Source organism: Myotis brandtii, unplaced genomic scaffold (assembly GCF_000412655.1).
Source record: "Myotis brandtii unplaced genomic scaffold, ASM41265v1 scaffold27, whole genome shotgun sequence".
Lineage (NCBI taxonomy): Eukaryota > Metazoa > Chordata > Mammalia > Chiroptera > Vespertilionidae > Myotis > Myotis brandtii.
This window is the reverse complement of record NW_005360272.1, coordinates 341,359-353,780: the sequence shown is the minus strand read 5'-3', so window position 1 is coordinate 353,780 and position 12,422 is coordinate 341,359. Positions and strand designations below refer to the sequence as shown.

At 40.1% G+C, this 12,422-nt stretch overlaps 2 protein-coding genes and 1 pseudogene across 2 annotated transcripts in view; all 3 read right to left on the bottom strand.

Moving 5' to 3' along the window:
* LOC102249430 (maestro heat-like repeat-containing protein family member 7) overlaps positions 1–3,494 on the bottom strand; it is a 35,645-nt gene extending 32,151 nt beyond the window's left edge. The window contains exons 1-3 of the mRNA XM_014541411.1: positions 3,311–3,494; positions 2,387–2,482; positions 1,142–1,246 (exon numbers count right to left, since the gene is read on the bottom strand). Of these exons, the coding sequence (XP_014396897.1) occupies positions 1,142–1,246; positions 2,387–2,446 (165 nt within the window). The 5' untranslated portion in view covers positions 2,447–2,482; positions 3,311–3,494. The remainder of the gene's footprint in view (positions 1–1,141; positions 1,247–2,386; positions 2,483–3,310) is intronic.
* Positions 3,495–8,282: 4,788 nt separating this feature from the next.
* LOC106726476 lies at positions 8,283–10,092 on the bottom strand (annotated as a pseudogene).
* Positions 9,884–12,422, bottom strand: part of LOC106726475 (protein MROH8-like) — a 13,226-nt gene continuing 10,687 nt past the window's right edge. Inside the window, exon 4 of the mRNA XM_014541413.1 lies at positions 9,884–10,143. Within this exon, the coding sequence (XP_014396899.1) occupies positions 9,964–10,143 (180 nt within the window). The 3' untranslated portion in view covers positions 9,884–9,963. The remainder of the gene's footprint in view (positions 10,144–12,422) is intronic.

Here is a 12,422-nt window from a genome sequence, read left to right as displayed (position 1 = left end):
TCCTCATGTTGTGACCCAAACATAAAATTATTTTTGTTGCTACTTCATAACTGTAATGCTATGAATCGTAATGTAAATATCTGATATGCAGGATGGTCTTAGACGACCACTGTGAAAGGGTCGTTCAACCGCCATAGGGGTCACGACCCACAGGTTGAGAACCGTTGACTTAGAGAATATTGTAAGAATTTTATTCTGTATGAGCCGGGAAGCCATTGGAGGGTTCTGAGCAGAGAAGGCATCTGAGCTGACCTACATTTATTCAGTACATATTTAATTGAGCATCTACATGTAGCATGTTCTGTGCTAAGCACTGGGGATGCTGTGGTAAACAAGAACACATAATCACTGATAAAATTTACATTCTAGAGGAAAATGGACCATAAATCCATTTTTATTGGACCAATAAAAATAATCAAACAAGATAACCTTTGATTCTAAGAAGTCATAGGAAGGAAAGAGAGAGAGAGAACAAGGGTAGATCTATTTGTAAGCAAAGGCCTTTTTGAGGTGGAGACATTTAAACTGAGCACTGAAGATTGAGGAGAAGTTAGCTATGTGAAGAGTTAGGGAAGGTTATTCCAAGCAGAGGACATAGTAAATGCAAAGGCCATGAAACAGGAAGAGCTTTAGATGATAAAGAATGTAAGGGAGGTCAATGTGGCTGGAGTGGGCAGGCAGGCACTATATCATACAAGACCTTGTATTCTAAAAATAGTTGGAAATTATTGGATCAAAGAAGTGATGTGGGTTTTAAGAAGATTACTCTGGCTACATATAGAGAACTGGAAGGAACTGAAGTAGAAGCCCCCATCCCAACACACTCATGCACAAAACATCCTCAGAAGGAATTAAAAAAAATGTCAACAGTGGCTATTAACATGGGCCCTCAGATATTTTTAGATTACATTTATTTACTCATTTAAAAACATTTACTATATTGTGCTAAGCAACGAGGATACAAGATTAATAAACCCAGTACCTGGCCTCAAAGTGCTTGAATTTTAGGAGAGGGGGAGATATATGAATAATGCCTGAGCACCGAGGAGTCATAAGTCTGGGAGTCATAAATAGGAGGGGAAATAGGCAGTGATAGGATGGCTTTGGATCCTTCCTCCTCTGCAACTGAAGGGCAGCTTACCTTCAAGTTGAGATGCATGCATAAGCACTTTAGAACTTGAGCAATGCTGGCTGCGGCTCTTTCCCGCTCATGGCCTTTAATTGATTGTAACCATGGGTCCATGTGCTATGAAAAATGAAGGGAGCCTAAATGATTTATTGGGAAGATCTGGGATAACACCTTTATTCTGTTTTTGGAGAGAAGTTCCACATGTCACTACTATGTCTGAAAATATTTTCCTAAATTATAAACTTGTTTTGGAAATAAAAATGGCGGATGACAAACGAGGCACAAAGACCTAGGGGATCAGGTGGTCCAGCTTTCTTAGGGGCTTATTTCCTAGGCTTATTTTCCCTTCATCCCACTTTCTTCAATTATTTATCCTATTCTTCTATATTTTTTCAGCTTTCTGAAACCTGCTTTGGAAAGACAGGAAATTAATGACATGCTATTAAAGAACTCTGAAGATGGGGAAATTGTATCTGCCTAGAACAGTCAGGGACGGATTCATGGAAAATATAATGTCCATGAGTAGGAGCTTCATAAAGAAGAAATGGCTTGAATTTAGTTGCCAAGGCAGGAAAGTTTAACGCACAACTGGATAAAGGAAAGAAAGCCAATCTGGCTGCAGTGTTGATGTACAAAAATAAGAAAAATGAGAAATAATGTTAAGGTTGATTGTGGCAATGATAAATGACCACCTGCACTTAGGCACAAATGATTAATAATAGTTTAAAGGGCTATCCCTTTTTGAGATAGCTACATCTTGAAAAGGGCCAAGAGAGTGAGTTGTTTGAGTGCAGTGAATGCGCTCCAATGAATAAATTTCTAAGGATGGAATGGCATCTGCTGGGACCAGTAGAGGTGAGAGCAGGTAGGCATTAATAACAATTAAGTCTCACCTGGCTCATTCATGAGGCTGACTCTATTCTCTGGTCACTGATTGAAACCCTTCTGTGGTAGTAAGCAATAATAATTTAAGGAATACAGCAACCACTTAAACTGAAAGCCATTTATTTAATACAGTAATTATTGTCTCATGTAAAGGTGAAAAAAATGAGACTTTGAAAAATCACATTCTTGCTGAATTTATAACCAATGAATAGCAGAGAGTTGGAATTTGAACTCAAGTCTGACTCAAAATGGATAGCGAATACTCTTAACTATTATGCTATCTCTTAAAACTTAATCCTGCCACATTTTCTCCCACTTTTACCATTTAATATAACTATTAACTTTCCCATTCTCTCCTGATAGCCTGTTTACCTTCAAAATGATGTCAAAATTTTCCAAATGTGGGTCTTTTACCACCAAACTCTGGAGCATCTCAGAGAAGACCTGAAACGTCTGCCTGTAGAGACACTGAAAAGGCACAGGGATAAGTGATGCCATCCATGCGAGTTCCCCAGCACTGCACACTTTTAAGGCTCTCCTCATTATCATTTACTTAACATTGCAGACCCAGTGTGAAAGTGTCGGGAGGCAGTTTGTGAAACAATATCTATTCACATTACATGGACATCGCAACATTAGTGGGAAGATAGTTAACTGATTCTAACTACATTTGGGGAATCACTTAGGGGCATCAAAGTACTTTTAAAGTTTGACTTGTGACTCTTTCTGACATCTTGAAACAAAGGGGAATAAAGTTGCCTTTAGCAATTGCTTTCCCAACCAGTTTTCTAGTGGCAGGAAAATCAAGGCCTTTGCACTTCCTCCTGGCTCTGCCTGAAAGCTTCTCCTCCAGAGATATCCACATTCTCTTCAACTGTCACAGGGAGCTTTCCCTGACCACCCTCTGTAGAAAGCCCCCGTGCCTCCCACCCACAGTACTCTTTATCCTCTTCTTTCCCTGTTTTAATTTTTCACAGCACTCACTACCACCTGATAGTGTATTTACTGGCGAATTGTATCTCTGCACTAGGATAGAAGCTCCCTGGATCAGAGAGTGTACTGCTCTATTTCTGCTGCCTCTCATGATGCTTAGCACATGGTAACCCTACATATCTGCTAAGTATATGAACGCTCCACCTTATTTTAAAGCCAAAAGCAAGGGAAAAGAAGACAAAATAATAAGAAAAAGCTATTTAACCACCTATTCTATTTACCAGACTTGGTTTAAATGGTTTTTGGCTAGTTCCAAAAATATCAAATGCACTCTCCAAGTTATTAAAGCAAAGTGTGAGTTACCTCTGATTTGCAGGACCCACTTGGTTTGATTTCCTGCAGCTGGGTAAGGGTCTTTTCAGAGGGCAGAGTGATTATACTTTTGATGATAAGACTAAACAAGTTAACTCGATCTTCAGAGCCAAACAGCAGATGGACATCTTGGTAACTAGAAAAAGACAGCTTGGGAATAGCAAATGGGGAAGGGTGTGACTTGACATTGATAAGCAGAGATCAAAGTAACCCAAAAGGAAAGAATAGACTGATCGGTATAACGTTCTGATGAAAGAGATCAATGGCTTGCTTGTCAGTCTGTTTAGATACATCTTACAAAAGGTTAGAGAAAGAGTTTCAGGCTCAGAGCCTCCATCCTTCTCCCCTTACCCTCCCTGCCTGCCCCGGAGGTCACTGGAGAGACATCCTTCGAGGCTTTTCCTTCAGTTCAACCATGGAAGAGAAGCCTGCTACAGTCTAATATAGTAGAGCACGATTTTTCAAAGTGTGTTCTGCCAAGGAGAGTGTTCTGCTCTATCAAGGGTTTGTTAGTTTGGGGAATGGCAAGTTAAACCAAGTTAAAAACTTTTTAAACTATGGGACTTTTCGGGACCTTTAATCAGTTAGTGTGCAGTATGAACTTCCAAGGAGACAGCCCTTCCAAATCTCTTGCACAGTGGAACTCTGTCATGAAACAGACATGGTAGTAACCTTCCACCGAATATTCTTGGGACAAAACCGAACTCAAAGGAGGTTCCAATAAGGTCTTTCAAATACAAATGGTAGCATACGTGAAATCAAAGTTCTTACACGAAACATAGATTTGGTTTCCACTTCTCTAAATAGTTTTGAGAAGTTAAAAATATGGAACATGTCAGTTGGCTTTGCTATTGGCCCTGAATGAAGAACCAGGATGCATGTGTAGAGGGCATGTGGGTGTCACCTGAGGTCAGTGATGGTGACAAAGACCTCCTGGCGCACAGGGCTGAAGAGAGAATGCAGGGGCTCCTCCTCCACCAGAATCTGTAATGAGAGGGAAAGAGCTTTAGGAGAGAGTCCAGAATGCGCCAAGTCATTAGGCCCAGAGATCAGAGATGTGGGTGGCCTGTAAGAATAAGAGCAGGTCCTTCAGAGGGCTCTGCTCCTCGGCTCCACAGGACTGGCAGCAGGACAGTGGCCAGGCTAGCAGTTTATTCTCCAGAGTCAGACCCTGAGGTCTGCCTCTTACTAGCTCTTTGAGCTGACACAAGTTATTCAACCTCCCTGTACCTCAGTTTCCTCATCTGTAGAATGAGATAACAGTGCTACTTATCTTCATAGGGTAGTTGTGAGCACTAAATGAGCTAATTCATAATATCTAGAAGCCCTCAATAACTACTAGACATCCTAACTCCTCTTTCTAATAAACCAGCCATCTCTAATATAGTGTCCAATAAAATTATGTTACTTGTCTTAAAAAAGGAGTAACTTTACAAATCCCATATTGGTAAAGGGAAAGCTGCCGTGCTCTGCTGGAAAAATCAGCAGAGTGATAGAGAGGAAATAACAGAAGCTTTGGAGCTATATAGCACCTGGGAGTGAGCACTGGCTCTGCCACTCACTCATTGTGTGAACTTGATGTATTAACTTCCCTCTGAGTTTTCTTATCCGAATGGAGGGCATGAGAATATATCTCAGGGAGTTGACGTGAAGAGCAAATGTAAATGGTTGTAGTGGAAACCTTATTGGATTGTCTCTCTGGAAACTGCTCCCAGCCCATAGGAATTGGTGCCTCATAGTCATGGTTCATCTACGTCATTCTGTCCCACTAACAACAGCTCATTTCTCCAGGAGTAGACACCAGGGTCAATTAGACTCTCCTTCTCAGGAATCTGGAATTGAGACAAAGAGCTTCAATTTCAGTTTGGCTGATCTACCAAAAGAAAATTCAAAGTTTGGGAGCACTGGGCCCTATGGACAAGTGCACAGAAAGTCAATTTTGGAAAGAGAAGTGGAGAGAGGTGGGGAATGGAGGGAAAGAAAGAAATAGTAATGCATACAAAGGAGCAAAGATAAATGGAGAGCCCTAGCTGGTTTGGCTCAGTGGATAGAGCATTGGCCTGAGGACTGAAGGGTCTAGGGTTCAATTCTGGTCAAGGGCATGTACATCGGTTACAGGCTTGAACCCCAGCCCCAGTCAGGGTGTGTGCGGGGTGGGGGTGGGGAGCAACCAATTGTTGTGGCTCTCTCACATCAATGTTTCTCTCTCTGTATCTCCCTCCCTCCCTTCCACTCTCTCTAAAAATCAATGGAAAAATATCTTTGGATGAGGATGAACAACAAAATACATGTACGAATAAAAAACATTTAAAACAAAATAAAAATCAATTAAAAAATAAAGTTCTGAGTATGTGAAAAGGTGTTTTTTCTTTTTTTCTTTTCTGGTTTCATTCCCTTCCTGGAGATGGCTATTCTTCCTGTCATAGGATTCTGGGAAGACTCAGTTACTCTAAGAGCAAATACTCTGTATGACTTTTTTTCTCCTTTATTCACTTCCCACATCCAACCAATCACAGTAATAGCCACTCCCTGTTCTGCAGTTTGATTCTCCATTCCTGCAGCCACACCCTCACCTGTGGGTGAAGGCAGTGCCCTCTTAGCTAAACCACCAGGCCTGCATCCCCTTCGACTTTCACCTACTTGGCCACTTCTGCCAGAAATAAGCTTTCTTTTTCTTTTCTTTTAAAAGCAGATAGGCCTAAACGGCATATGTATACATCACCACAATCAAGATTATGAACAAATGGATCAATCCCAAAAGTTCTCTTGTGCTACTTTATAATTTCTCTCTCCTGTCTCTTCCCACTCTACTTCTATCTCCAGGAAACCATTGATCTTATCACCTTAGATAAGTCTGCATTTTCTAGAATTTTATATAAATAGTATCATATAGTATATCCTCTGTGTGGCTTCTTTCACTCAACGTAATTATTTTGAGATTTACCAGAGTTGTAGCATGTTATCGAGAGTTCATTTCTTCTTATTGCTTTAGTATTCCAAAATTTGTTTATCAAGTCATCTGCTGATGGACATTTGGGCTATTTAGCTATTACAAATAAAGCTGCTATGAATATCTGTGTACCTGCCTTTGTCCAGCCAAATCCTTCATGTTACCTAGGAGTGGAATGGCTGGTTCATATGGAAGCTGCTATGAATATCTGTGTACCTGCCTTTGTCCAGAAACCCTTCATGTTACCTAGGAGTGGAATGGTTGGTTCATATGGTAAGCATAACTTTTGAAGAAATTGCCAAACTGTTTTCCAAAGTGGTTGTGCCATTTTTACATTCCCACCAGCAGTGTGTAAGATTTCCGGTTGCACCATATGTCACCTACATTTGGTATTATCTTTCTTCTTTATTTTAGCCATTCCAATGGGTGTATGGTTGACTCTCATCTTGGTTTTAATTTGCTTTTCCCTAATCATAGTAATGGAGCATCGATTCGTGTGCTTATTTATACATCTTCTTTGGTAAAGTGTTACATTTCTGCCTCCCCCCCCCCATTCCTTTCCATATCTGTTCTTAGCTTCCTTTGCTCTTTTTATTTGGACACTGAGGAGCCATGCATTGGCATGGGTTGTAAGACTGGCAAATGCATTAAAATTCTTCCTTTTTTATGATGACTTTGGCTTTCTCATTCTGTTGGTTCCTCAGTAGAACTGCCTCTCTTCGGACATCTCTCCTCTTGGTTTTGGGAGCTGTACTCTCTTAGCCCCTGCACATGGACTTGCAGGGACTTTGTAGACTTGCATAATGATGCAAAAATCCATGCTATTCTCTCACAACTACCCTTAACTCTTCTAGGCTGAACCCCCTGCCAGTCACATTTTGGTTGTTACTTGACAGTGGGTATTTTACTACTGGCTGGACAGATCCAGATGCAGAGCACAGGGAAATACAGTGTGCTTTTGCTCTTCGAGACTTGTATTTGTAGGTCTTCTGAGCTGATCGGTTAAACCATGTGGCAACCCACTGCTACCAATTCTTGTGAAAGTAGGACTTTGAAGTCTTGCTATTTTGGCTACGTCCTATGGCTGCCTATAATTCTCTGCCCAGAGACAATAGCCAAGTAGAAAGCTGCATCCATTCTTCTTTTTTTTAATTTAAATTTTTAATTTTTTAAAATATATTTTTTTATTGTTGATAGCATTACAGATATCTCCCATTCCCCACCTTCCTAACCCCCCTTCTCCCAGCCCCTATGCATCCATTCTTAAAATCTGCATTACAGCAATCTGCTCTTCTTGAAGTATTGTTGGGAATAGTTCTCAACCTATTTACTAGTATGAGGTGTGGTCACTTCCAAAAGGATTGTAAACTCTTAGAAGAAACGAATTAACACTTTTAGGAAATGTGTGTCCTTTATCAAACCACCAGAGTGTCCTAGATACAGAAGATCCTTGCTGAACAAACCTGTTAACTGGTTAGCCTTCAATTCTGAATGCGAATCATCAATCTAATCAGCCTTTAGATCTGTGGGTGGAAGAACTGCTCATTTTCCTGGAGTGTACAAGAAATCTCAGATTCAGAATTTTAGAGCTTTAGGAAACCCGAAGGGGACATACCATGGATGAGAAAATTAAAGCATCAAAAAGTTAAGTGTTTGCTTAAGTGCATCATCTCCTTTGTAAAGCCTGGATCCTTTGACATGGAATTGACCACTCACTCACTCCTCTGTGCCCTCACTATACCTATTTAAACTTTTGTCACAGTCCTTGTGACAGCTGACTACACCTTGCTTGGCTGCAGAAACAGGGATTATGTCTTCTTTGTCTTTGAAGCCCCAATTTCCAGGTCACTGCCTTGGACGGTCAGGCACCTAAGTGGGCAATGAATGAATGAGTTTGTGGCAGAGTGTGGCTTAAGTTAATTACAAATAGGACCAAAAAAAAAAATAAAAAGAACACAATTATGTTTCTTTTAAAAAACAGTTTAATGTATTTTAATAGCAAACTTACAGGAATAGCACAGCAGACAGACAACATTAAAAACATGTACTTGTATGTGAAACAACTCAGAAAAGTATACTGAATGGATAGAATCTACTGTATGATAAAAATGCTACAAATATCATTTAGTTGCCATCAATAAGAACTTTACTTGTTTTTAAAAAATCCAAATGCTGGCATTGTCCAGAAAAAATTTAATGGGTTTATTTATATTGTTATAAAGTTGAACTGCTGAAACTTGTTTACTGAAACGTTTTGACTTGCGTTAATGCTTTATGTTCCCACATTTATAGTAAAAAAAATTCACACACAAATGAAAATGGAAAAACTGCCAATACCTGATTCCTGGCCCCTATTTCCCACTTGCAATCATATACTTAGGTACCTTTTAACCCCATGGCGAAAAAATATTTAATGTTCAGAACTATCAATAACAGGAAGGAGAGAAAAGAATTTTTTTTTTTAAAAGAATGAAATGTTTCCCATCCTAGTGAGTTCTTAAGCATGTTCTCTGTGTCTGAGGCATGCTAGCTGGATGTCTTTTGGCATAACTGTTACATGTTTGGCATGGATAGCATACAGGTTGGTGTCTTCAAAAAGGCCAACCCGATAGGCCTCACTTGCCTCCTGCAAAGCACCAATTGCTACACTCTGGAAGCACAGATCTGTTTTGAAATCCTGAGCAATTTCTCATACCAGACACTGGAAGGTAAGTTTGGAAATTAGTTCAATGGACTTCTGATGGCATCTAATTTCACAAAGTGCCACAGTACCAGGCCTTTAACAATGAGGTTTCTTTACTCCTCCAGCGGAGGCCCCACTCTTGTGAGGGGCTTCGGTAGCCAGTTGTTTCCTTGGTGCTTTACCACTGGTGGATTTGTGGGCAGCCTGCTTTATAGAAGCCATGGTAGAGAGACCTCTTTACTTACCTCCCTTCTCCTTGGGCTGGAGCTGGGGTTAGAGAGCAAGGGCGGTTGTGAACACCTACAATCATGTTTCTTAAATGCAAAATATGTGTTAGGTACTATGCTACCTGGCTTACATCTACTTCTTATTTAATGCTCTCAATAGCTGTGTGAAGTAGATACAGCTATCCTTATTTTATAGATGAAGAAACTGAGGCACTGAGAAGTTGGTAGTATTCCCAAGTCACATTGCTAGAAAGAGGCAGAGCTAGTCCTTGAACCTAGGTACTGCAGTATAGAGTCTGCCTCAGAACTACTGCTTGATTAATGAGAACACAGCATTGTTTTTACTGAGAAGTTTAATTGTTATCCCTCTCCTTTCTACTTCTTTTTCAATTGATTTGTCAAGGCTGATTACATTTGTAGAGTATCCCTGAGTATTTCTCCTCCATGCAGAAATACTGATATGAGAGAAGGATAAGGGGATCAATAATAAAAGTGAAGCCCTAGCCGGTTTGGCTCAGTGGATAGAGCATCAGCCTGTGGATCAAAGGGTCCTGGGTTTGATTCTGGTCAAGGGCACATACCTAGGTTGCAGGCTCCACTCAGGCCTGGTCCCTGGTCGGGGCTCATGCAAGAGGCAACCAATTGATGTGTTTCTCTCACATCAATGTTTCTTTCTGTCTTCCCCTCTCTCTTCTACTCTCCCTAAAAATCAATGGAAAAATATCCTCAGGTGAGGATTAACAGGGGGGAAAAAAGTGAAGCCACTAAAAATTTGTTAGCCAGATCACTGAATTTGCATGGCCCCAATAATTTGTGGTAAAGTCATGATACTTACATATAGAATATGCACAATGTCTGCGATGTGGCCATGAATGAATGATTCTGTGGTTTCATCATAAGGTAAAATTCGGCTGAGAGAAGACAAAGATCTTAGGTATGTCAGCTTCTCATGTTCACTCTGAATCTGTAAAAAAATGATAAAAATACAATTATACATTGTCATCCCACTTGGTCATTATAGAGGGCTTTTGAAGTTTCTTGGAATGTTTTAAACAACAGACATGTCATTCAATCCAATGTCAGTCTTTTATTATGAGTAATGAATAAATTACAGAGGACTGAATTCCTTGTCCACTGGTCCTGCCTGGGTTTGTGACCTCGTTTTCCCTCTCAGCTAGATTTCTAAGAACTCCTAGATGGCTTTTCCCACCTTTAGTCTTTGTTGCCTCACCTACTCACGTTGCATACTGCTGTCTGATTAAGCTTCCTAAAGGAGACCTCTGATGCTGTTACTTCTAGCTCTCCTGATGCCATTAAATATTCATTATTTTGAGTCTTTGTTTCCTATTAAAATACAAGTTCTGATTTAAAGAACAAAATCTCTTTTGTATTATTCTCTTTTTCTAAATATGAAAGCACTATCTATTTACCATAGAAACTTGGAAAAAATAAAGTATAAAGAAGAAAATAAAAGACCAATAATTCCAAAATCTGGAAAAAATTTCTTCTTGTCTCATCTCCTGTCCCGCCTCGTCCACACATATAGATGGTATAAAACTGGTAGAAGCTCTCTGGAAAGCAAGTAGCAATACAGAGCAAGAAACTGACTTTATGGCCTGATTATCTCTCACCAGGATTAGTATAACAATGCAACACTAGGTTTGCCTGCTCTAGTTTTGCCTCTCTCCAATCTATACCCGCCCCCCCCCGCCACGTCTCCCATCATCAGATTGTTTAAAAAATGCAAATAGCACCCGTGGAGGTCAAGGCCCTTCCCAAAGGGACCCCTGCTAATGTCTTCAAATTCATTTAGTTTTTATTTTATTTATTTTAAATATATTTTTATTGTTTTCAGAGAGGAAGGGAGAAGGAGAGGGAGTTAGAAACATCAATGATGAAAGAGAACCATTGATTGGCTGCCTCCTGCACACCCCCCACTGGGGATCGAGCCCACAACCCTGGCACGTGCCCTTGACCGGAATCGAACCTGGGACCCTTCAGTCCACGAGCCAACACTCTATCCACTGAGCCAAACCGGCTGTGGCCATTTAGTTTTTATATGTTGAGTTTGTGATGCCTTTGGGAAATAGTCTGAGTCAAAAGTGAAGACCAACATTCTGGTTTTAAGTGTTTTAAAAACATTTTTACTGGTATTATACATAGAAAAAAATGTAAAGCTTGATCAATTTTCACAAACCAAAAACATCTGTGTATATGTACATTTATCCAAAGGAAATGAAATCTGGATCTCAAAGAGATGTCTGCACTTCCTTGTTTATTGCATCATTATTCATAGGAGCCAAAATATGGAAACCTAAGTGTCTGTTGACGAATGACACACCTTCCACACTATGCTTTAAACATCCCAGACTTTATTTGATTCTCTGCTCCTTTCTGCCACAAAGTTGTCAAGCACTCCATTTACTTTTTCTGAACACACCCTCCAACTCTAACTTCTATTTTCACCTATTCATTCCTCAGATCTAAGCTAAGGGTTACTTCCTCAGCAATGCCTTCTTTTACTCCCAGGTTATGATAAATTCTTCTGTTATGTACTCTCATAGAATGAATAAGTGAATGGATGAATGTTTCACCTAACAATGGAATACTGTATTAAGTAGGATAATATAGATTTTTGTTGTTGTTGTTAATCCTCACTAAGGATATTTTTTCCATTGGTTTTTAGAGAGGGTGGAAGGGAGGGAGAGAGGAGGGAGAGGGAGAGGAAAATAAGGGGGTGGGGGGAAGGGGGGGAGAGAGAGAGAGAGAGAAAGAGAGAGAAACACTGATGTGAGAGAGACACACATTGACTAGTTGCCTTCCACACTTGCCTGACCAGGGCCAGGGATCAAACCCACAATCCAGGTACTTGCCCTCCACCAGGAATCAAACCCGAGTCTCTTCAGTGCGTGGGCACAAGCTTTAACCAAAGAGCCACAATCAGCCAGGGCAGGATAATATAGATTCTAGCTATTGACTTAGAAATGTTTTTCTCCCACCATTTCTGATGTTTATTTGTCTATAATTACATTCATTGGTATGCACAGAAAAAACTCTGAAAATATATATACCAAAATGTTAACAGCAGTCATCTCAGGACAGTAGAATTAATAAAGATTAACTTAAATTTTTATTATGATTTTCTTTGTTTTTATAGGAATGTAATAATTTTTATAGGAATGTAATAAGTGTTATAAATATACTAGAGGCCCGGTGCACAAAAATTTGTGCACTGGCGGGGGG